The sequence below is a fragment of the Ascidiella aspersa genome, chromosome 8, assembly GCF_963924565.1.
Source record: "Ascidiella aspersa chromosome 8, kaAscAspe10.2, whole genome shotgun sequence".
In the NCBI taxonomy this organism is placed as follows: Eukaryota; Metazoa; Chordata; class Ascidiacea; order Phlebobranchia; family Ascidiidae; genus Ascidiella; species Ascidiella aspersa.
In genome coordinates, this window is record NC_139454.1 from 15,872,502 (window position 1) to 15,898,485 (window position 25,984).

A 25,984-nucleotide genomic window follows, 5' to 3' on the forward strand; every position below is an offset into this window, starting at 1 on the left:
CATAATTCGACTATCAGCAGCACAGTTTCCTAAGTTCCATGAACGGTACTAGCGCTAAATTACAAGCACGCCTTTCGCTACCTACAATACTAAACGAAGTAGGATTTTCCCGGGTGTTATTTCGCTACGATTAGCGCTACATCTGCGCTGAGCTGTGTGCCAAGTGAGCTAAATTCCAAGCTGCGGTTGAGCGGAAAAAGTTGTGTTAATTGCACACCTAGCAAGTGGTCTTAAAGTATGCTTAAATGGCATAATTTTGCGTTAACTATCATTACTTAAAATTGGAGACTTTGAAACGCGCAAGACAGTCACCTTTATACCTCCTTTTAAGAATCTGCTTGAGTTAAACAAATGTCGATGTTACACCAACATCGGATATTAGCGCTGAGACCGAACACCGAGTAACATCAGCTGCATATTGCAAAACTTGATGAAATAAATAGCTCAATTTTATAATAAAATGTTAAACAAAAAGGCCTAATTTACACACAAGTGATTTAACTGAATGACTTCTATAACTCCAAGTAAATTAAGTCATTTTACCATAACGACTTCAGTAAAGTAAAATTAATTAAATATATTGACTTAAGTTCCCTTTCACTTATATTTCCTCTTTTCTTGTTGGGCGGTAGGGCAAATCCAGTCGGCAACTGACCGCGGTTACTCCCAAACGCGTTCGCTTTACAATTTAATCAAATGATACGCATGTTTCTTTAGTATTTGACCTATGTTGCAATATGTATCCGAAACGTTTCGTTTGTTGCCATACCTTCAATCAACAAATGATGTTTGTATAGCAGTACCGATAATAAATTAAGTAGGATATCAAAATTACTAGAAAATAACTATGAGAAAGGATAAAAGCTGTGAAAAGGATAAAGTAACTTTACAAATTCTACACACAAATAGCGGGTAGTTTGTTTTGTACATAAATTTGCTACAACTGAGTTACCAATTATCAAAAACTGTTTTCAGTTCAGAATTGCATGTCTTGATTGATCTTGCTTTCATGTATGTTTGCGGGATATATAGGTTATAGCTGTAAATTTAAAATGTAAAAATGACCAATTCTAAAAACAAACTAGTCCTCCTATCAAAATTTGAATATAAAATATGGCCAATTTTCTGTCAACTTTACTTTTCGAATCAGAACGTTGTAAAGGTGAACTAACTATAAAGCGTGAACCGACAGAAGAAGAAAAGAGAGAATTGCCAAAAACAGTGTAAGATTAAGTTGTACACGACAGTATGACGGACAATGTACCTTAGTTGAAATATGGGCCTACAACTCCCACTCTACAAACCGTAACACATATGATCACGTGCGCTTCCACTCATCTGTTAAACCATAGAATACTAATAAACCTTAATTATGTTACCTTGACAACAAAGTTATTTCAAAACTTATTAACATTTGGCAACAATGTGGGAACAATCCAGTGTCCAAAGAACTAACGACTTGCTTAACTTGTCACAACTTTTAAATAACGATGAAAATATAAGTGAAGATGACCAGGTTTGTACCAAATGATCAAAATTTGGCAAAAATAAACCAATTTTGATAAACAGTTTAGTACCAAATAAGATGAAGCTAGTGCTTACTGATTTAGAAGGTGGCAATACTATCTTAAACAAAGCCAGAATGCAATATGTTAAATTCCTAACTATATTATTACATTTCCTAACTATATATGCAAAATGTTAAATTCCTTTCTATATTTGTATAAAATTATGAAAATGTGTTTATCGATTCTTTTTTAAAGCCCGACAGCGGTCCAGCCTTCACTCCAGCTTCAATTGGAATCACAAAAAAAGATGATAAACCTGTTACAAAAAGCCCTTATGGTGTGTAAAGATTTTGTTTCAGACAAAAGTATAGTACATAACTAAAAAACTTGAGTTGATCTTAACAATTGCCATCTAATTTTTGTTCATATGATTTAAAGTTATAGAATACAGTAAGAAATAAAGTTATTAATTGCACGTTTTTAGGGTTGGTTCACACTAGACGTGTCTGGCGTTTTTTTAAAATATTTTTTTACAAAACGCTGGTGGTTGCACAAAGTTGAAGTATTTCACATATAACCATTTTGTACACTGTATATATATTATCACAAGTGCATACAACATAGACACTGAACTAACTTTACTAGCCTTTATTTGTTATGTGTCAAAGTGAATCAGAACTGAAAAATGTGATTGGTAAATTGGGGATTCTATATCGCAAATATAGGCGACATTACTAACAAAAAGATTATCTACAAACTTATCTGGTAGCCATACCTCAAAACCGGCCATGTTAACTTGAAGTGCCCAAATAGTTTACAGTTTTTGGTCCGCCACCTTTTAGTTTGCCCATATAGAAAGGCTAAATATGTTTTAAAGCGTAATTTGCTGAAATCTTCCCTGTCCAACAGGAAAATATGTTTCTTCTGTTTCCATTAAGCAATATACATTAGGTGTTTTTACTGAGTGATCATTTACCTTTGGTTATGTTTAGTTAAAACTCAAGCCGACTCAGACAGTATTTGGGATGAAAATCAAGTAGAAGAAATATCTGTCTATACAGATGATGGTGATAGCAGACCAATACCTGAGTAAATGCATGTTTTTGTTAAACATAGCACAGGATTACTGTTTAATGTAATTTACTATAGATAAATCTTATTAAAATGTATCATAATTTTTTTGAAGGTAACGTACAGTATAATTATACTTTTGTAACAAATTGGGTTTTACCTTTATGATTTACTACTGAACTCACCGACCTTAAAAACTTTTTGCCTGGTTCTAAGACTTAAAAACCCACCTTTATTCAAGTTATGTTTGTGCCATAAAATCAAACTTTTTTAGCATGATCATATGTGTATAGGTATGACATTTCCTACAAGCAAAAAGTAACATCAGAAGACATGTTTCTGGGCATAAGTGGGAAAAATCCATCTAGTGCCTGCTGTGAAGAAATGATACTTAAAATTAAATTGCCAGACACCAAGATAGAAGAAGTCAATTTGGAAGTAAAAGAGACACATCTGACATGTCAATCTCCAAAATAGTAAGTGATGTGTTGTAATAATTGTTTTTTAATACAATAACAAAACTTAAATCATTATAAATATAAAGCAAAAAATCCTAGGTCAATTAATCCTTAGTTTAAAATAAATGTATTTTTCAAAGAAAATGTGACATCATGTCCAGTGTTGTAAAGACTTGACTGAAGTCCCTCTTTTCAAATGACTTGACTTAAGGTATTTAAACAAATGACTTTAGTTGAAATGATATGCCTTCATTAGGCATTTTTTAATTTTTCTACATTTATGTTATTTTTCACTTGAGTTTTATTTTTCTGACAAGGACTTTGCGAAGTCAGGGCTGCGGAGATAGACTCGGGACTCAACAGAGTCATTTTGTTTTGCTGGAGTCGGACTCCAGTAAGACCACGTTAGACTACCTGAGTCTCGAGTCAGATGTGGGCATGCCCAGTACGAAATTTCGAAACTGATAGTGCCGCAATCCGTAAATTGTTAAGGTGGAATAGAATGTATTGAATTTTTTTTTTGCAGTGTAATCAAATTGTTTAACGTGCAAAACTCGAGATAAATTTTAATGAAAAACACTCAATGTTATCCTAAGATATTTAACAAAATGACTTAAGTCCAAGTCAAGTCATTTGTCCAAAAGACTTAAGTCAAGTCATTTAAAAACAGTAACTTAAGTCAGGTCGATGACTTAAGACTTAAGTCATTACAACATTGATACCGTGTATAATCATTTCATCTGATTTATTACAGTATTTGTTTTTATAAAATTGCCTTGCTTGTTTCAATACGCTAGCAGTGGCATGCGTCAATTTCCATATATCGCTCTAATGCAGTGCTTCCCAACTAGTGGGTCGCAACCCACCAATATTTCAGGTGGGTCGCGAAGCATTTTTAAATGTTATAGTTTTTTATTAGATCGGGAAATTATTGCATTATGATTATATAACATTTATGCAACAATGTAACAAATACGTAACTATTATATGTGTTTTCAGTACGTACGCTAGTAGTAATGATGCAGGTTTTCATGTAACTATATTAGTTTGGCCATATCTCATTGTGGGTCGCAAACTGAAAAGGGTTGGGAAGCACTGGTGTAAGGATGTCCGATAATATCGGATCACAGCCGATACGAGATGACAAGTGGGAGTATTGCTATTGTTTCGACTAGGGTGGTGATGCCAATCCGATAAGCAATTAATATAAAGCAATTTCAGCCATTACTTGAGATCCCATGCAAAGATTTCTACATTAAACCGTTAGATCTACTTTTTTACAACTTAAGCAACTAATCTTTTTAATGCAAAAAAAAAACTGGCATATTAACCTAAACAAAACTACCTTTGAAAGTACAGTTTAAAATATTTTGCGTTTTTGACCATAGTAATGACGTCATTTTGTATCGGATCAGACGATATCTACCGTACTTTCTGTTTTATCAATCAAGTAAGTCTAAGCAAAATGATATATGTTTGACACCAGGTGATACACAGTGGTAAAAAACGTGTTACGTAAACATAAAAAAGTTTGAGAACCACATGTCTCATCGATTTTGACCAGCTGTTTTAAAATTTTTCTGCTCACCTTTACGAAAAATATTCAGCTTGAGAGATTATATTGGTCTTCGCTTGAGTACAAGCATATCACTTAACAGAGATATTTGCTTGCCTTTGTTTTGATTTAGGAGAGTTTTATTTTGATAAGTACCCATTAAAAATGCTAACAAATTTATCTTCAACTTCAAACGTTTTGGTAACTTTCTGGAAATACGTTAATATATGGTCGGGTGCTAAAATTAAAAAAATGCTGTGTCCAGCTTGAGTAGTCAGCATATTTAAAATCAAGAGGCGTTTACAAATTTATTTCGGTTGCTTTAACCTGTAACGACAGGGGTCAATTTAGAGGTTAATTGAATATTTTAAACGTTTATAGAATCTGTGCATTTATCAAATATGTTATGATTATGATTTATGATTCTGTCATTCTTGCATTAGCATAAAGAATTTAAAATTAAAAAAATTATTATAAGACATTATTTGTATTGCTTCCTTAATTTTCTTAATTGAGAAATTTTGCTCAGAACCAATGTCAATTAGTATAAACATGTGAGTAATGCGGTCCGCGACCCATAGTTTGAGAAGCACTGACCTACAGCAATAACAGCTCAGTATGTTCGTGCATAAAATTGTTGATAGATTCGAAAAGATTAGTAAAATATGACGTTTATTGAGTTTAAGTTAGGAATACTTTTTAATGTAACTTAAAAGGAGTCATTGACCCAATATGTTCTAATTCAGTGTTGACTGCCAAGTTAGTAGAGGTCAAGGGTCTCATTTTTTGCTTTTAACCATAATAAGCCACGCCTTACACATGTACATTACTCAGTTTATTGTAAAAACACACATCTATGCCTTTGCTCAACTAGATTGGATACTTTTATTCAAAATGTTTTTTTTTGCATGTGGGGATTTTTTATAAACTTATTTTCATTCCATGTTATGTGTAACATTACTGCCGAGTCCAGCAACAAGTTTTGCAGTAAATCATTGATTTTTTTACTATAGTTAACCAATTTTGTATAGTGAGGCAATATTGGAATAAATCGGTAAATTAGTGTTAAACTACCGCATAAATATGAATTATTTACGCAATCGAGCATTAATTATAGTTATTATACAACATTATTATTTTCAGTCGATTGCTGTTGCCATTTCCCCATCCAGTGCACCCCAAACAAGGAAGTGCAAAATGGAACAAAAATACGGAATCTTTAGAAGTCACCTTGGCTTTGAATCGCGAATATGACTTTATAAATTTTCAATAACAGTTCGATGCAATATCACTGTCGTTATTGTATTTTACTTTATCTGACTTTAGACGTCAATACAGTTTTACTTTCGCATTGGGAGTTTTTTTGTTACATATTTGTAGTTAAAATTTTCAAACTGTTTTATTGATTCTAAACAAAATGTGTAAGTAAATTAAAATTTGAAGAATATTTCAGGGTTTTTGAATGCTATAAACGTTATTGTTATGATTGAATTCTTAAAATAGTCACCCTATTTTAAGGCTAAAGAGGGCCAACCGGTAAATTTTTTTAAAGTGCTTCTCCACCCATTTGTATCTCATGTTTACCAAAATCACTTTAAGCGGAACAATAATTTAATTAGCCTTATAAATTACATCAGATGTAGGCTAACCTTTTCATTTTTCGTTTATCCGCTCACCGCATTTCTCTTTTTTCTTGATATGCATTTGGGATATGAAAAATGTCTACTGGTGTTTGATGCGTGAAGAAATATGTATAATATATAAATGAAGGAATATCACAAAATGATGTAACATTCAAATTGGAAGAATATGTAGGTAGTCTACCACATTTTCAAGCGATTCACAGAATTGGTAGGCGTCACTGCACCAATATACCCGTTTTCAACATTTTTTGCCGTATGAAATAGAGCTAAAACCCCGATCTGGATATGTCTGCAATAATTTTTCAATTTATTTAGAGTAAAACGTCTTTATTGGTCTAATAAAAGAAACAATAAGGGGTATAGTTTATGGCTTTAATGTAGCGGGAAGGCACGGATACACGTAGGCTATTGTTAGTTTTGTGTTTAGCGAAAGTAAGATAAAAAGTATAACTGTGAAAAACTGAATGTTAATTGAATAGATCCACTTCGCAAAAATAATTGATGTTGAGAGTAATCAGCTTTTTAAATGAACATGTTCATAATCGGTTTTTAGCAGATGAATTTCTTGTTTAGAAATCGTGCTTCGTCCTATCACCGTACTTACTAAAAGTGCTTCCTTGCCGTGTTGCGTACTTCGCTGCTATTTGTGCGTACTGTGTGATTTGGCGTTATTACACTTGATTTTTAGACTGTCGTCATTGTACGTTAGCGTTAGTGCTTTTCAACCTTTTTTGGTTTGGTGAACCCATAAAGTTTTTGTGACAAACTCATGCACCCTGTTATTCACTTAAAAGGTAACCCGAGGTAAAAAGCGATCTGAAAAATCTATATGCTTCAAAAAATATATCATTATGTTAATAATCCGAGCGGAGCTGCCGAAGTTTTTCACTGTCGGTGAAAGTTCAATTATGGCTGCAGGCTGCTTGCGAGTAGGTTCTATTCAATGTTATAAAACAGTGTAAAATATTAATATTTCATTAAAAGTTTGTGATGCACCCTTGTATCGTACTGGTGCACCCCATGCATATTTTGTGCACATAAGGGTGCACCGTGCACACCGGTTAAAGAACACTGCGTTAGGGCAAGCGTTTCTAAGCGACAGCCCCCGTTTATAAAACTTCGCCGTAATGCTCTAACTTTTTGCATTTTAGCAACAATGTTTTCGAATCTGTTGTCTGAATTCTTGTGATGTAGGTCTAATCTACATTTAAAATTTGTTCTGTCTTATATTCATTATAATGAGCCTTATCAATCTAATGTGGTTAAAAACTGAAAAATGTCTGCACGTTTAATTATACGATTGGTACGTGGCCTGTTTTGTTGCCAATTTAACTACGTTAATGCCAAAAAACTTCAGGCTTTGCGTGAATCTGGATTGCGTTTCTGGCATATCTGGACCAAATTCCATGAATTTGTTTTCAAGGTGCCGTACGTCTAATGAACAATAAAAGTTCTGTTGACTTTAACCATACAGGAGTGTTTCTTTTGCTTTGCGCGAAACGATAACATCTTTGTAATATAGCTTTTGCATTGAAATTACCACTTCTGCAACCTAAAACCTAAACAAAACGAACTCCGAAAAAAGTCATGCCCTGAAAGAAAAATTCTAGATCAGCGCCCGTCGAGCGACACCAAATAACCTGGCAAAAATACCTTCGAACTTGGATGCATTATGTCTAAAACGTCGGGTATCGGAATAGATTAATAAATATACGACCAAGTTAATTTTGCAGCAGAAGTAAAGTCTCATTTAAAAACAATGATCGAGCGACTGATTGTCCCATACTTTTTGCCGTTTAGCGCGAATTCTTCGGATAATTTGGTAGAATATATTTAAAAGCACTTGGACTTATTTTCATGTGAACAAAGACCTTGCTTGTAAGTGGCTGTGCGACTAAATAATCGATGTAAACACTATATATACCCGGCTGTGTGCGGACTACGAACAAAATTGAAAAGATCTATATACTTGCGAAACTGATGGTATTACAATATAATTTAATTACCTTCAAAAATACCATATTTAATGGCTAGTCACACCACGATGGAATTCGGTTACCAAGTTATTATTACGCTGATAACGTAGTTCATCAAAATTTGAACTTAGACAATAATGAGGAACAGAAGTAGCATCTTCATTTAGAATAAACAGAACAAGGTGATTATTTCTTCTTGCCTTTTCCCTTTTTACTCGTTCCAGAGTCGGACTTTTTCTTCGTAGACTTTGACTTAGCAGCAGGAGCTTTCTTTTTCGCCTGCTACGTCGTAATTAATATTATATAAATAGTGAACCCAAGGAAATAACTTAAGCTAACCAATTGGTTAAAACAAATGTTTTAAAACAAACAGTTAAACTCATTAATCAGGAGTCAAACTTTTTGACACCAAGTACCAATTTGAGTCTGAAATCTTTTAGCAGACCGACCCTTAATAAATATAAAATGTTATTTAAATGTCCAGAAAGGGTTAAATACTTAAGCAGTAAAATAGTGTTTTAAATATTAAATCGAATTTATAATATATTTTTTTATTGTTGTATTTGTTTTGGTAATTTTGGCAGCAAGAGTTTACTGGGGATTAAAAATTAAATAATTTAATTTAATAGAAAACTTTTAAGAGGCAGACACTTTTTGATCTAAGTAACTCTCTGCTGTAGTTACAGAAGTAGTTTATTTTAAGTAACCATTTAAGAAATTTGGAAGACCGTTTTGATCCCTTAAACACCAAGAAACACTTGTCACCAGTGTAAAAAGTATTAAAATAATTAGGGTCTGCTAACCTAAATAACCGGTGGCATTTTACAAACAGAAAAAATAATTCGGATAAATTCATTCATGGAAACAAATATCGTACGAACTAGCATTGAAACACGGTTCGGTGATTGTCAACCTCTAGAACTAAAAAGCCTATTAAGGTTAGCTTTAGGTAAAACGTTTTTAACATTGACTTCTGATTTGAATCAGAATCCATGTTTAAAATGCATGACTCTCAAATATTAATATATCGTCTATAAACAGAGAGCCTTTAAAAGGCTAACCCCATCAACCAAAGACTTATGCAAACAAGAAAACAATAAATTTAGCCTGCGGTGAGGTTCGAACTCAGGACCTCGGGTCGAGAAACAACGATTACACAATTGCCTACTGCTTCTTGATGGCAGAAACAGCTGCCCAATGAAAGAAATATAAAACTTTGTCTCGCTCGCATAAACCTAAGCAAGCTATGGCAGTCAGATTTGTAACTGAAAAAATGCCAAGTTAAAGGCGATATAATTAATGTTTTTAAGTAGAGGTCTTTGAAGGAATATTATTCATATTATAATTTTGGATAAACAAGCATAGGCACCGAACGTGGGTGTGCAGAGCGTTTTTCGACGCCCTGGATTTTTCGTAGAGCGTTAAAACGCACTGACCAAGTTATCAAAAAAACGTGCAAAACAATTTCTGTAGCATAGTCTTAGTTAACCAAAAGTGATTGAAAGTTTCCAGAATTACCATGTATAGGAACAATAGAGGTCATAGAATCCCCAGACAACAGATGTTATCAAAGAGCTCACATTTTTCATCTAATAACTAGCAATTTGGCACTGTCTGGAAAATAACGCCCGGGAATGTTGAAAGTTTGGCGCCTAAACAAGTGTTTATATTTATAATGATATGTCAAGATACCACCCACTTTAATCATTCCATCATTATCAATTGTGTCATCTTCGTCGCTGTCCTGGACATCATCTGCAGCGTCTCCGTTCATTTCCAAATCTACGAATTGATGAGTAATGTTTTACAGATAAAATATTTTTACAAACTCTTCGCTCAACAAGCCGCGCAAAATTACAAGAAATTTCCTACTCGCGTTTTTGTACGAATAACTCTTTGGGCAGAACATTTTTTAAGGGAAAAATTTTTAAGGAAGAAATCCGCAAAAGTTCTTCGCAGAAGATACCTAAGGCTGGGGTGTCACATTGTAGCATACCCCCTACAGTCACATAAATAATTACCTAAAAATTGTCCACAGACACACAATTTAATAAATGTCTATAAAAAATTAGGAAATTTTTCTTTTAATTTTATGCTACAACGAGAAATTGGTTTATTGTACAGCCCATGCAAGAAATGTTTTTAAATATACACTATACAGCATAATATGCAATGCCCTATATCATTTGAATATTGTAGCACCAGGCTAAATATGCAGCCTAATCACTAGGGATGTTCAAAGTAGAATCCCAAGGTATTCTAGAATAATAGGTTTCGAATCTAGAATAACGAATCCAGAATAGCGAATCCTAGTATATTTTTATTAAATTATTTAACCTCGATTTTGTTTGGGGAAGGGATTAATCTTAATCTACCGTACAGGGCGCACAATCACAGCAATAAATCGCCCAAACAATTTTCTAACATGTGTACATTATAATAAAAAAACTCTCTCATATGTTTAACATTCTTAACAACTGTCATCTGAAGTCGTTCTGTCTGTAAACTGTAGTATGTCAACTGTCCAGGTTGTGTCCAAAACTTATATTTTTGCCAATAGTGAGAAAATGCAACACTGCACACAGAAGTCTTAAGCAATTCGGTCCTGATTTTGAAAGCATTGTTAAGTCTTAGTGCTTCTTTTTTGACTAACATGATCTGTTATGCAGTCAAATGATGTACTGCAAAGAATACAAAGTTATTATTGACATAACGAATTCTTGACAACATAACGAATTCTTGACATTACGTTGTGCATAATTGCATAACTTCCCTGAATATTGGCCTAAAGTTGACCTTAAGTAACCCCATAGCGCATTTTGTGGACGGCCAGCACGTTTTGCAACGCTATGTTACTTTTGCAACTTAACGCATTTAGGGCAATTGCGAACTCCACACCGGACATTACACGTTGGTCGCTCGCCCAATAACGCTCGCCCAATAACGCTTGATTGACACTTAATTATTAGACGAACGTTATCGCGAGACGCGGTAATTGGTCGCCCGAAAAAACGCTGACACTGCACTACGAGGTTACATTTAAAGCAAGCACTATAAATTGGTCGCCGCGGCGACAGGCCAACTTACCACACGCGTTTGTGCAATTAGGCGCAACAATCGGCGGTAAAACATTAAATTATATCGGTTCCAATTACCCGAAATAAACGGCAGAATTGGATTCGATATTCTACATTGAGCATCCCTACTAATCACACACACATTAAATGCGTTTTTATTCGTTTAACGAAGTCTGTGTAATAGTTAAATTTTGTTTCCCAAGCTCACCTTCGGAAGCATTTTTGCCTTTCTTTTTAGCAGCGGACGCGGAGAGAACGGCGTAAGGAATCAGGTGACTCTCTTTGTTAAAGGTGCGGGTAAATGCCGACTTCACTTTAGAGTCAATCTGAATGAATGTAAGATCGTCAGAGGATACAACAACATAAATAGATACTCGATTTGCCAAGTATTTAGAACTTTGAACATGCACAACACTTTCCACAGCATTTTTCTCCGGACAGCAAACGCGTGGTTCCAATAAGAGCGCAGCATTCAAATCCAAATGCCTAAATGCGCCCACTAAAGCATGTCAATTTTCAATGAACAAGATGTTAGAATACGCATAACTCGATACAACCATTATGGATAACAACCTTCATGATGTGAAAATAACATGAACCCTTTCGGGGTTACATCGCCAAGGAGAAGAGTCGCATTCGGTTGGCAATTTTCAGTCTAATGGGTAAGCACTAAGCAGTTTAATCCAATCGAAAAATAAAGCACACATAGAAACCTTTTGCAAGTGATTTACTCTCCCCGGAAACTGTCCCACCTCGACCAGGCTGTCAAAGTCTTCTCGCACAAAATCGTAACCACTTAACAGAGCAGTAACGTGTTGTATGTGATTCTCGCCAGTGTTGCTTTGGTCTACTAACGGCTGAAGCAGACGCCACCGGAGATATCTATATTCCGACAAAAGTACGTAAATCAGCTAAAGTACAATGCCACTGTTGGCAGTAAAACTACTGAGCTCAACAGCGTCACTGTTTACTTAAGGCTGATATCTAAATTATCCAACCAAATATTTTTTAAGGATCGAGATTTCTAATAAACGATTTAGCAGAACGGCAAAAAGATTATTTGGAATAGCATGTGATTTTATGCTATGTAAAATAGCCTTTAGAAAATCAATGGAATTTTATCAAAACGTTTCGTAAGGGTAGTGGACCAATATATTGGTTGCAACTTGCCACACTGTTGAAGTGTCATGTTCGGGATAAAATATATGTCTTATGTTAATATGCATGTGTTTTAAGTGTTAGAATATTGTATTGCGGCAACATTTAATGGTAATCTTACGGCAAGAGATCAAGGTTAAAAGCTTGTTCAGTCGAGCCACAAGTTTCCAGCGAAGAGTGAAACTTCAGCTCCTGTAGAAGGCGTCTATTCTTGCCTGAATAACGAGTTTATATTTTTACAAAATATTTAAGCACAAACCTAAAGAACGCCGACTGAATAAAACATATAATTCTGTAGTATAGTTTGATGGGTAACTTCTAGTAAACATAATAGGTAAGTATTTTTAGCACAGGCTCTGTGAAATTATTTGCAGAGCTTTCTTTACAACACAGATGGGAAAAGTTAACCTGTGGTGGAAAGTTTGCCGAAGAAGCTGGGAAAGTTGATCATGCCGTGCATTCCGCCGCGCATGTAGTCGCAAGGCAGCACTGTAGACACGAGTCCAAGCATTGGTAGAAGTGACCAAGCTTGATCGTGACGCAGCGAGGTTTCGACCAAGTCTCCAAGCGCCATGCTGTCGGCCGCCTGACTCAACAGTTTCAGATGAGTTTTTGTATTTCCTGGCAAAGGGAAAACAGCGTTTCTTTTATTTTAAGCCAAGCGGTACTATGAGCTATGACACATACTATGACATCGGCTCCTGAAATAGTTTAAATTTATCGTGCCAGTGATACTCGACTATGAAGTGTAGAAAAGTATTTATTTTTTTAGGGAATAGGAAAACAAGAGTTATTTATTTTATAATTGTACGGTACAACTTTCTGAATTTTGATTACATGTTGGAACTGGTAATGTGATATGACATACTATCTACGAGAAGTTTTTCCATAAAAATAAACAACAGGTAATGTTCCAAAGTCCGACTTCCTTCGCAAAATACTATCAGGGGCGTATCCAGAAAATCAAAAAGGGGGGTCCCGAATTTTCAACTTAGGAAATTCTCCTCCTAATGGATTTTTCCGTCAAATAGTTAATGAATAATAACGTCATAAACTAGTGACGGGTATGACGTCATAAAATAGTGATTTGTAATGACGTGATAACAAAATAATAAGACACAGCGAATTATCGGTTAGCAAAGCGAACTTTTACGACGCAAAGCGAACACGTGCGTCAAAACGCTTAGTGTGCAATCGTTAACTTCAGGCGAAACACTAAACCAAGACCGTGAAATATGTGTGATTTATTTTGGTAGAATAATATTTAGAGTGACTATCAGCCGCGTATTTTTTTAGAGTGACTATCAGCCGCGTATTTTTTTAGAGTGACTATCAGCCGCGTATTTTTCTAAAAATACGTAGGCTAAGCGAAAACCAGGGCAAGTTGACGGATATAGTCAAGACCCCGCAAATTCGATTTTTAGCCTGTTTTAAATAGTAAAACGGACATTGTTTTCGCGCTTCGAGCGAATCTCTTGTCTTTCTCGTATGTTCTACGCGATTTTTTGGCAATTTTACAAACAAATGGCGTCCTCTGCACTGTGGCACTCTCTCCAACGAAAGTTTAACAAACTTAGCCTAATATTTATAAACTTTTGCGTTTTCCGTCTATAAAATATAAACGAAATACCTTACAGTTTTCTAAACTCTGAAATATACCGATTCACATTTTGTCAACCTAAGGCCGTTGTATTGCAAGTAACAGATTGATAACTTAAAGCTTTTAAAAGAAGAAAAAACATTGTTAGTTTTGTTGTACGAAATTTTCACGTATTTTAATCTTAACTTTTCGGTCAACGGGCCCCACAACTGGATAAACGCCAATAATCAAGCAATGTATTTTTTCATGTCCTTAATGCTTCACGTAGTGACGTAACCCTTTAAATCTAATCTAAAGTTTGCAGTTTCAAACAAGCATAGTCGCAATTTTTTAGCGCATTGCAGACCGTTCTATGGGCTTCTTTGAATTCGACTTAAATTGCACATTTTCGCACAACTCCAAACGTAATAACAAATTCGTTAGCTTATTTGTTTCATTCCGTCAGAGTATAACGTCATATTGCGTGTATTTCAGATCCTATTTTTCATCTGGCCCGCGGCTAAACATAATTAGCAATCCCAACTATAAGGAAACCTGTAGTCAGTTTTTTTTTAAAGGTTTGGTTGGGTGACCGCTAAGTAGTTTTAAGAGACCGCAAGTGTTTCATTTAAATACCAAAAAGTCCAAAATTTGGGAAACCGCTGGAGAAATTTGGGGGACCGTTTCGGTCCCCCAAAACACCTTAAATGCCTGTAGTGTACAACTATATATATGTTTTATATCGAATTCGTATTAAGAATGTACCTTTCGATGCAAATGGAGTAACATGCAGATAATTCTCCTGGACAAACTTTGGGATGATTGAGTAATCCATAAAGAATAGATTTGACTTCTCCGTGATAGACAGAGAAGCAGATTCAGTCGACAAAAGCTAAAAATAAAATGGAATTATTTAGGTTAAAAAAATGCAACAAAAGACCAGTGGACAGCGGTAAATTTCACATTTAGTAACAAAAATACAGCAAGGAAAGCATCATGTTAAACATTGTTTTAGCAGTGGTAAACGGTTGGTCTCAGACCAAAAATAATAGTAGAATTGAATTTAGAAAATGACAGGTGTCTAACCTTTCGAGCGATATCAAAAATGCCAAGATTCACGTCCTTCTGTGACTTGTTGGCGTGCGCCTTTGCGTTGTCGTAGGACAGATTTGTATCGTTTGCCCGTATCATGTTAAGGTTATGAAGAACCTGTAGAATTTGAGCATCGTATAGTTAGAAGTGAGGCTTATTAATGAGATAAGATTGAAAAAACAGAATGCACTTTATTCACACAGTGGGCACATAAAAAATAGGTTCATACTTCCGTTAATAAATTTCGCGGGGAAAAATGCTTACTAACTTTTTTTCGGCAATGGCTTTCTATACCTGTCTAATATCTTGATTACATCCCCTTATTATAGCTTGGACGGCCGGGGCCTGGACCTTCATTCCCTCTTTGTAGCAAATGCTCATCACCGCGCCGGTGATTTGTTCCACACGAGGGCGCTGAAACCGCAGATCGAAACAATGATTGGTGAGAGAGCGCATTTTCGGTGAAGACCTTTGCCAAAAAACGTTACAATGAACAATAAACAGCAACCTTTTCGAAACTTTAAAAGATCGCATTATCTCTTAAGTAACCAAAAATTGTTCACTGACACCACATTTATTCAAAGTCATATACTGAAACCACCTCTAACTACTTGGGAGTAAAGTCGAACCTGTCATTACACATGCATATTATCGGAATCCTCGTTGATTTTATGATAAGAATGAGTTCCTGCATTCCCCCTCTATCTTCGTTTCCGGCCATTCCATCCACTTCGTCCATGATGAGAACATGATTGGAATCCTCGCCATTTGTGGTAGCCGACTATGGGTTGAATGCAAAAAACACAGAAAGATTCGAATAGGGTATAAAGTGATACGCGATCGTGAATCCTACCAGTTATCCGTGTCTTTATGAAAAAGGTTAGACTATAGAATACATGGTTCCAATTCCCGCTTATTTCTCAACAAGCGTTACATTGTTTTTAACATTCAGGTGAGCTCTGTCGTGCACTTAACATCACGATTGACAGGATGTGGCAAATCAATTTTTAATATTAATACTAAGGCGACAACCAGTTTATTCAGCGACCAAAACGAAAAGGCCAAACGAGCGGTGACAGCGCGCATAAAAAACGAGAGAAGTGAAATAAGAAAAAAGTTCACTTCGTGTACACCAGGGGTTCTTGAACTTTTTTTACCGCGGCCCCTAAAATTTTTTTTGCTTTGCATGGACCCCGGTAGGAAAGAAATTCTCCAAAAGTATGTCATAATATGACGTCACAATACAAATATACTTCATAACTCTGTTTATTTCGGTCCGAAAAATGTGAAAGTTGAATGGAGTCGAACTATACATTCAGTGCAAAATTGTTTAATTTTTAATTAAAGTATTTTCTTTGAAAAATAATTACTTCTTAAGTGTACACTATTTCTTTAATTAGGCCTTCATGGACCCCCTAAAACTAGTTCACAGACCCCAGTTTAAGAACCCCTGGTGTACACGTATGTGGGAAATTACAGGGCCGCTACAATACACTTTTTAACGCTCAAACTAAACAGACACCAAAGTGTTCTCTTTCACAACACTTATTATATGCATGTGTCTATTTAATCGCATGGCATATGCTAACAAATCTTAGTTAATTTTTTTTAGTTCACGGGTACTCCGTAATCATTTGGTTGTTATTTTTTTATTAATAGTGGAAAATTACCTTTGGCTGACCGAACATCGTCACAATGCTGGTGTTTTGCACCGAAGCCGCAACTTCTTCCTTTAGCGTTCGTTTGCTTCGGGTGTCGCTAGCATTCAGCTCCACGAAGCTCAAACCAAGTTCCTAAACATGTTTTAATGAAAAAACGGCTACCCAAGGCAAAATCGCCGAAAGCGGTTTAAGGAGAAGCCGATTAACCGTTGATTGTTTTACATACTATGGCTCTAACACAGCGCTTTTCAATCGTTGGGTTGCGAAGCTCATTCACGTGAGCCGTTAACTGTTTAACAAGTTATTTCAATGTGTTTAGACCAGTGGTTCTTAACCTTATTTTCAGCCGCGCCCCCTTTCGTAATTTTCCCATGCCTTGCGCCCCCAACGAAAAGCAATTCGGCAATTTTCAATTAGATATCACTGAGACAATTTGGAAATAGTAAAGTGTATTGTTGTCGCGTGAAACGCGAAAAACATTGGGTTTTATTATTAAATTTCAAAGCCAAAAAGGTCTAGTAGATCGACAGCATCTTGATTAAGACGTTTCGACTTTCGATACGAACTTGTATCATCTTCAGTTAGTATGGCTGAAAAGCAAATCAAAACATCACTTATAAATGGTAGGACGCAATTGTTATCATCTGAGTTTTTACAGTTGGAGCCTTTAGGTGTTGAATAGGTAGAGCGGTGTAGATAAGGTGTCGACGTTTCAGTACATTGGGTTTTATTTTATTGAATTGGCTAAACTGCAATTCAGGAGGCTTGTTTTATTGGGCACACAACACAACAAATTACTCGGGCTCAACACATTGATTTTTATCGAGCTGGTTTTGAAAAACGTGATGTAAGGGAGATGTGGAGTCGAACGCAAAAGATGTCAAGCGCAAAAATTAAAAATTGCGTTATCGTTTTTCAAAATATGTGACGACACATAATACAACGGCAATATTACAATAAAAAACATTGTAGATTTGCGCAAAAAGTTCAAGTACCCTGGTTGCTAGCCTGTTACCATATATAAAATATATTAAAAAAATCAGTTTGAAAGGGGGATAACTTTTATCGTTTATCTATAAGCTAGCAAACTGCAAATAAATAGGGCCGTCATACCTTCGATGTTATGGGTATAACTAATAGACAGAAAACATGCATGTCACGCAAATAGAATTTGTGCTTATAAACAGTAGATAAATAAAATTATACGCGGAGCGCGAAATTTTTTGCAGTGTCTATGGTAAAGTTGAGTAAAACAGAGTTTGTACAGCTGTAGTGGTGCCTAAGCCAAAAGAAACCATTAAAATCACTGAACAAAATTTAAATTTTGAAGTAGAGCTCGCGCCCCCCTAAGAATTGCTTGGCGATTTTCTTATTTGGTTTTAATTTCTACAAGAGCAGAAGATCTTTGCTAAAGGTATGTCGTGGGCATGCAGACAAGGACGAAAATCACTTTTTCACTGAGACTTCGGTATTTATGAATGGTGATAAGCGATACCCAAAATTGTGTAGTCACAAACTTTTAATTCAGATATCCTTAAGTTACTATTTTGTGCTGGGAAACCTTAAACATGTACAGAAAAAACTGTAGGTGCTTACTTGAACATCGTTTATGTCGAATAGACACAAAGTCTCGTCAAGGCAACAGGTCAAACTGGTTGCACGATAATATAATATAATAGGAATATTACCTCACAATGGTCAGTGAGAGGCGACAAAGTAACGCAACTGCTATCAGATAGCTAGTCATCGGCCTATCATATGCTTTGTTGCAGCAGTTATTTTTTTTAAATGCCGATACTTCAAGTGGATTGCTTGAAACAATTTCCAGCAAAAAAGCTTGACGATGTGTTTTAACTTAATACTAAGTCACACTGACCTTACATACGAGAGTCGCCGAAGTGGTTTTGCCGACTCCTGGTGGCCCAGATAGCAGGGCAGCTTTAAACGATGCTCCGGTAGGGTCTCCTCCGCCCCACTGATTAATCTTGGGCTTCGGTTTTGCCTTACCGTTAGCACTTCGGTTGTTTGCATGCCAGTTACGCAGCCATTTAAGAAGTTTCTGTACGTTACTGCTTGCGCCTTGTTGACCAATTATTTGTTTTACATTTGCCGGTTTGTATTTGTCGACCCACATCAGGGAAGCAGCAACGTTTGTTTTTGGCGCCGGTTGCTGCGGTTTAAAGTCAGGACAAACTTTGCCACTTGACAATTTTGTTGCCTTGGAATTGTTTTTCGACAGTTCTTCAGTATTGGGAAGGCCGACTTCTTTCTTTACTGAAGATGGTTTTGCACTAAATACACAAAATAATATCCAAAAATAGTGACTTTTAAGTTCAACTTTGTTCATATAGATATAGTACACATTAAAACCAAAAAATATACATTCTAATTTCTAACTATATTAAAATTTAAAATGAATATAGAAATTACCCCACCAAACAGGCTGGCACTTTAATCTAGAAATTTAATATTGTTTAGATGAGTAATTTCAAACATTTTTAAGGCAACCCAAAATTTAGGAAAATATTAAACTCAGTTAATTGCGCGAGCTGAGCCTCGGCAAAGAAAGGCATTCCGAGTTTTTGTTTGGGGTTTTTCACATTTTAGAGATTACGTCATAAATCTACCCCATAAAACAAGAATCCTTAATGAAATTTTGTTCTCTGTCAAACTTGGAAATGTGTAAAACAAAATGAAGTCGAAATACATCCAACGAGGCAGAGCGTTTATAAGTTTTAATTTTAACTTTTTATTTGAAGGGGATGTGACGTATTGATGGTACATCAAAATGCTGTGGGAAACTTGTTGTAAACCATTTACTCCAACAGCCGTATGGTTTTACGAAAATACATCGCACAAGTTTGCGCAAAGCACAAAAACAAATAATGTTTTATTTTGTTAAACTTTGAACTTGGTAATTAGAGAGGGGTAGGGTAGGCCTAGTCACGGCGCCTTTGGACTGAAATGTTTCTTTCTAACCGGATAAACATATGAAGAAAACAAAACGATTTGCAAGGCATCAATAAAGTAACACAGCATACAAAGCCTTTCCACGTTAATTCCTGCGTTGGTACAAATATTAGGTTTTACTCAGAATTTAGGGGATTTCTTATGGAGGTAAAAAATAGATGAAGTTGGATGTAAAATGCCTATGTGATAACTTAAAAATTAACATAAGGTGTGAAAAGTAGGTCATCAAGGTACGTCCAGTTTATTTACTCATATATATGATGAATGTTGAACTAAATTTATATTATTTGCAAGAAAAATAGGTGATTCGTACGTATAATTTTCAAGGGATCTCAGGTAAACCAATATTAGGTCGCGACCTATGCGTTAGAAAAAAAGGATTTAGATCAGGGGCGTGCAACTGTTTATCGCAAGGGGCTATAATGTATAGATATGATGGTGCTGCGGGCCAGACAACACATATATTTTTTGAACATTTTTTTTTGTTGAAAAAATGTGAAATATTAATATACTAGACGCAATACCCGGCGTTGCCGAGGTTAAATAGAATATTTACCAGTTATTTTAACTGGTTAAAAGTTAATTACACCACAACTATCACCATAATGTACGAAGTCTACCTGAATTTTGTCTGGTTAAACAAAATAAAACAATCCAACATACTGTAGGCTCTTTAACACTATTGTACGTTACGTTGTTACATGTTAAACTGCTGGCCTCATGTTATATACCATGAATATGGAATATAAATGTGGTAACAAAAATATACCCAAAAAGTAATGTTACGGATAGGGTAAGAACTTCCTAAGAGGCATAAATAATACAAACACATTTTTTTAATGTCATAACAAATTTGCTTATGCCTAAACGTTTGCACTGCGTGTCACTAAACAGAAATTTCAAATCATGTGATGTGTTGCAAATCATGTCATATTGTGTGTCTAAAAAAAAGGTTAACCTAATGCTTCCCCACAATCAGAGTAACACCCCACAGCATGTGTGAAAGCGGCATTAATGGAATGTCGTGTTTAATTATGTGACTTATCTGCGTGGCTCTAAAGATCTAATTCTTGGTCTCCGTAAATTGCCATTAAATTTTGCATTTGGTTAAAACAGTGTAAAACTAACGTATAAAAAGCAGTTTTGTGTCTGAAATGAGTCGCTAAAGGTAAGGCGCAAACGCGCTCTGACCATTTAATCAGTAATCGCATGTTACCAGCATTGTATAATCTTCTTCCTGAAGCCACTATATGTTGTAGCCGATAATTTAAAAAATACATTTAACATCAAAACAAATTACAACGTTGTGTGTTTTTTTAAAATGGAGCTACTAAACACACAACCTTGGCTAAAGACGTCTCGCATATTTTACGTAACGAAAACCCGTGACATATGTCGATCAAAAATTACTAACAAACGTGAAAAAGTCTTAGCACCAATTGTTCAAATCGTGCGAAATTCAAGCAAATACGTAACCCCGGTAGGTAGCATATTGCATCAAACGAAAAAAAAATCCGTTTAAAAAGAAAATTTGCTTGCTGTTCAAACCGCTGCAACTCAGTCCAAAGGTTGCGTAGTTTATACTAGTTTATACTCGGTTAGGGTTGCTGTACGTTGTCTGTGTGAGCGTCCTAATGCCTCATAAAAGAATGTTAAGGAAACCGCTGCAATAAACGTAATATTTTACGCAACAAACACCCGTGACATATGTTGATCGAAAATCACTAACAAACGTAAAAAAGTCGTATCAGCAATTGTTTAAAATGCGCGAAATTTAAGCAAATACGTAATCCCGGTAGGTACCATGCATCCAACGAAAGAAAATCCCGTTTGAAAAGACAATTTGCTTAGTGTTCAAACCGCTGCACACGATATTTTGCAAACTTCGGCCAAATGTTGCGTAGTTTATACTCGGTTCGGTTAGGGTTGCTGTACGTGTCTGTGTAAGTGTCTTAATACCTCATGAAAAGAATCCTAACAAAACTGCTGCAAAAAACGCAATATTTTGCGAACTCTGCCAAGAAATGCGTGGATAAACACATTGTAAGAAGCCATTAGGCTTAGGCCTCAATCACTGTCACAATATGGTTGGAAGGTTTGTTGTAGATATCCGTGTAGGTTTCTTGATGTTTATTCAAAGTATGTTTATAAAAGTGAAGAATGGTAAACCTTTGCACTAAACGCCAGATTAAGCCGCGTCCAACGTCAGAAAAACCCGTAACCCTTGCTTTTTACGTAATCCCGGTACCATACTTCTTCCAACGTTTTTTGCGCGGTTACGTTCTAAATTTTAGGCGGTAACAGACATCAATAAGTTCCTAAACTTAATAGTCTTTAGTTGGATTGGAAACATGTAACTTTACTTTGTTAAGGAAATAAACTTACGTTGATTTTTTTATGTCCAGGCAGATAATTGCGCTACTTAATTTGATTTTTTTATGTACAGGCAGGTAATTGCGCTTTTTACGTAATCCCGGTACCATACTTCTTATTTGAACGTAAGTAAAATCTCGCTTAAAAATGAAAATTGGCTACTATTAAAACCGCTGCAAGGACTAAATACCCAACGGCTAAGCACGTCAAACATATTTTAAGTTTAAAACAATAAAACATATTTTTGTAGGGGCAATTTACCTAATTTGATTTTTGATGTCAACGCAGGTTATTGCGCTTGAACAAAGGGTGTTGCGCGGTTACGTTAAGAGGTTTTCCTAAACATAATAGTCTTTAGTTGTAAACATTAAAATTTTACTTTATTAAGGAAAAATACTTAATTTTATTTTTTTATTTCCAGGAAGATAATTGCGCTTGAAAAAAGTTTTGCACGGATACGTTAAATAATTTTATTAAACCAATATACTAATTTTATTAAACCAATATACTTAATTTGATTTTTATGTCCAGACAGGTAATTGCACTTGAAAAAGTTTTGCGCGGATATGTAAAACTTGGACTATCTTTTACGTACTGCGACAACAAACGCGATATTTTGCAAACTCTGCCTAAATTTGGCACTGTTGAACTTAAGACTTTACTTGGATAGTTGCATACGTTTGTTAACATAAATTATAACATGTGTTATGTCGCTCGCGCGCCCGGGGAGAGGGGAGCACACGGCGGGGAGTCGCCGCTCCTTTTGTTAGCCGACGACCCCTTGCACTGCCAGCGACGGTTAGTCGACGACGGCGTTTGCTCTGCCAGCGACTGTTAGTCGACGGACCGGGTGAACATCTTGCCACACACACACACACACACATCTCACAAACTTTCTCTTTTATTATGTAGATATTCAAAACACTGCACCCATAAAGTAAGATCACGTTACTGAACTGAATCATTACCAGCAGAACAAGGCAGTTTTACTAAAATGCCCACTATGACGCAATAATGGAGGTTCGCCCAGTGTTACGCAATACTAATTAAAAAATGCAAATTATTCCGTTACAAGTAACTTCTTAAACAGTGAAAAGTATTACAACGAATGGGCTAATTGACGGAGTCTGTGCGGGCCACGTAAATAGGTAGCGCGGGCTGTGCTGTGGCCTGCGGGCCGTATGTTGCACGCCTCTGATTTAGATCCATGAAATCACAATGATTCCTCTGATGTAATTTATGAAAAAAAAAACACTGTCACTAACATAAAAAATAGTATTTTATGTTAGCATTACGTTCATTTTTTTGGTTTGACTGATATTTTTTTAAGAATTAAAGCAGTAATAAGCTTTGAGATTTTTTGTTGGTTTAAAGTGGCATAAAATAAATTAGGTATCAAAACCTTGTACTTACACTGTAGATGATGTGGATGTCACTTTTGATTCTGTTTCTAGTTTAATTTCATACTTAGAACGTTTGCCAGGAAGAGTTTTTATCAAGTTTAAAAACTCATCTTCATCAATAATTTTCGTTTTGCATTTTTCCGCCTATAAAATAGAACTTTTTTGTTATTTTGACAATAAATATAATACACATAACAAAATAGTTTTATATATAGTTTTATGTGTTTTCTCTTAAGAACAAGTTTTTAAATGTTTGAGAATCGCCATTGCTGATTGCTATGTATATAGTTACTGATGTATGCCATATAATATTTTTTTTATGTACAGAATCATGCAAACCTTTTTTAAGAATCTTGCTCAGATTTATTCACCAGTATAATATCTTCAAGGATTATGCCACTACTTGGCTTGAATTTTCACACAGTATTCGTATTGGCTTTTGCTATTTAGCGCACACACTTTTAGGGAAACATATTAATAAATATTAATTACCATTGTAGAAGAGTGTATTCTATTTGTTGATATATTTACTGACAATACTAGAAAAATATTAATTTGATTTTGATGTATCCACTTTAATTGTAAACCATTCTTAGCTTGAATGCTCAAATAACCTATTTTTTATCAAACATTGTAGGTGGTATATAAAGGTATGACAGTTAAGTTCCATAAGTTGCAGACAACCGCATCTGCATTTTTTCTAAAATTATGTTTTATAAACAACAACATTAATATGTTTTTACAGAGTTCATTTAAGTAATGTTGGTCTTGTTTCAGACAAATCCTCCTGTTGGGAGAGATATTAATCAACAACAGTGCTTTTTAACTGGGGGTCTATCTACTCCCCGCATTCAGCCTGTGCAACGTTTTAATGCGGCCAACAAGGTAAAACTCTTTTATGGTGCATGTACTGCGATTTTAAATAAGTACAGACTTGTATTAAATGATCTCAACAATTAAGTATTGTTACAACATTACTTAAATAAAGTATTAGTCGGCGTTGTTTTACATTTAGTATATATACCGTGGTATGCAACTTTATGTCTACAGGCAAAGTAAGGAATTCTAGATTGGACCAAGGAGCAAACATGCATTTGTATTGGACTATCTGTTGGTAGCTAATAGAAACAAAAGATACATTTTGTTGTGAATCAACATACAAAACCTTAGTTCATTTCATTTGTAGAACCATTTAAACAGTGACTATCCACTTTGTTACTGGTCAACAAAACAAGCAGATTGGTCCATGAAAACAAAAAAGTCGAAAAGCCTTGAATTAAATTTTACTCTTTTAAAATGTAAACAATTGTGAAATAGTAGTAAGAAGGTAAAGCTATAATTATTCGTCGTACGATGATATAAAAAAGTAGGCAATTATTGCATGAGAAACTTAAAATGTTGTGCCTGGCCAGGTCAAAAATGCGATGTCAAATACATGCAATATGAAGTCATACTCTGATGGTATAAAACAAATAAGCTAACGAACTTGTTATTACGTTTGGAGTTGTGCAAAAATGTGCAATTTAGAATGAAGTTAAAGAAGGCCACAAGGCATCGCACAAAGCGCGGAAAAATGACAACCAGATTTGTTTTAAAAAGTGCAAACTTTAATTCAGAGACGTCATGCATTGAGCACAGATAAAATTTATGTACATTTCTTGATATATTTCAACCGAAGCGAAAAAAATAAGTATTGGGCTACAGTACGTTTGTTAATCTTTCGTTGGAGAAAGTGCCACAGTGCAGAGGATGCCATTTGCCTCTAAAAATGGCAAAAACTTGCGTGGAACATACAAGAAAGACAGAGAGATTCGCGAAAGCGTGAAAACAATTTCGGTTTTAGTATTTAAAACAGACTAAAAATAGAATTTGATGGGCCATGATCTGTCCCTGGAAAAAGTGTTTCCGATACAACCAAACATGTAGAAACTAGATCGACAGCAGTTATTGTGTTCTTTTTACAAACATAAAACAACAAATCATAGTTATATCTACCTACTTTGTGATCAATACAACAACTGCATTCATTTACTTAATTTGCTTCATATTTAAATAATACAAGAAATACAAATTAAATTTACCTTTGCTAATTTTGACTGTCCTGCATCTTCGCCTGTTAAAAGATATGAAGTCTTTCCACTGACAGAGGTTGTTACCTTGCCTCCGTATCTTTCGACTAGCGATTGAATTTCTTCACGGGTCATTGACTCCTGGATCCCAGTTATAACAAAAGTAAATCCTTCCAAACAGTAGTCCGCACCCTAAAACATAACTTTCATTGACAAATCTAACAGAATTTGTTTAGGATAGCTAATTCCAAGTACCAGGTTGATGACAGTCATAATAAAGCTTGCTCATAAGTTACAAATTAAATGCTAATTTAGTGTTATATTGAAGTGTGAAGAGGTAAATTAGATACTTGCACAAATATGCCGCAAATGCCAATAGTTTTTATCCAAA

At 35.3% G+C, this 25,984-nt stretch overlaps 2 protein-coding genes across 4 annotated transcripts in view; one reads left to right on the top strand and one right to left on the bottom strand.

Annotated features, from left to right (window-relative positions):
• Positions 1 to 1,379: 1,379 nt before the first annotated feature.
• Positions 1,380 to 7,213, top strand: LOC146136312 (dynein axonemal assembly factor 6-like). The gene is made up of 5 exons (XM_083395434.1): positions 1,380 to 1,516; positions 1,764 to 1,845; positions 2,501 to 2,597; positions 2,873 to 3,055; positions 5,736 to 7,213. Exons 1-5 carry the CDS (start codon positions 1,424 to 1,426, stop codon positions 5,863 to 5,865), a joined length of 585 nt encoding a protein of 194 aa, XP_083251560.1. The 5' UTR covers positions 1,380 to 1,423; the 3' UTR covers positions 5,866 to 7,213.
• A 1,082-nt stretch (positions 7,214 to 8,295) lies between these two features.
• The window catches only part of LOC146136313 (replication factor C subunit 1-like), a 30,287-nt gene continuing 12,598 nt past the window's right edge, over positions 8,296 to 25,984 (bottom strand). Inside the window, exons 7-20 of one of the 3 annotated variants that reach the window (XM_083395978.1) lie at positions 25,606 to 25,785; positions 23,535 to 23,668; positions 18,655 to 19,069; positions 16,788 to 16,910; positions 15,747 to 15,898; positions 15,412 to 15,586; positions 15,112 to 15,234; positions 14,791 to 14,917; positions 12,855 to 13,067; positions 12,568 to 12,661; positions 12,002 to 12,170; positions 11,497 to 11,614; positions 9,911 to 9,993; positions 8,296 to 8,490 (exon numbers count right to left, since the gene is read on the bottom strand). In XM_083395978.1, the coding sequence (XP_083252104.1) occupies positions 8,398 to 8,490; positions 9,911 to 9,993; positions 11,497 to 11,614; positions 12,002 to 12,170; positions 12,568 to 12,661; positions 12,855 to 13,067; positions 14,791 to 14,917; positions 15,112 to 15,234; positions 15,412 to 15,586; positions 15,747 to 15,898; positions 16,788 to 16,910; positions 18,655 to 19,069; positions 23,535 to 23,668; positions 25,606 to 25,785 (2,199 nt within the window). In that variant the 3' untranslated portion in view covers positions 8,296 to 8,397. Of the gene's footprint in view, positions 8,494 to 9,650; positions 9,994 to 11,496; positions 11,615 to 12,001; positions 12,171 to 12,567; positions 12,662 to 12,854; positions 13,068 to 14,790; positions 14,918 to 15,111; positions 15,235 to 15,411; positions 15,587 to 15,746; positions 15,899 to 16,787; positions 16,911 to 18,654; positions 19,070 to 23,534; positions 23,669 to 25,605; positions 25,786 to 25,984 lie in introns of those variants that run through there. The other 2 variants (XM_083395977.1, XM_083395976.1) reach the window with 2 other exon arrangements.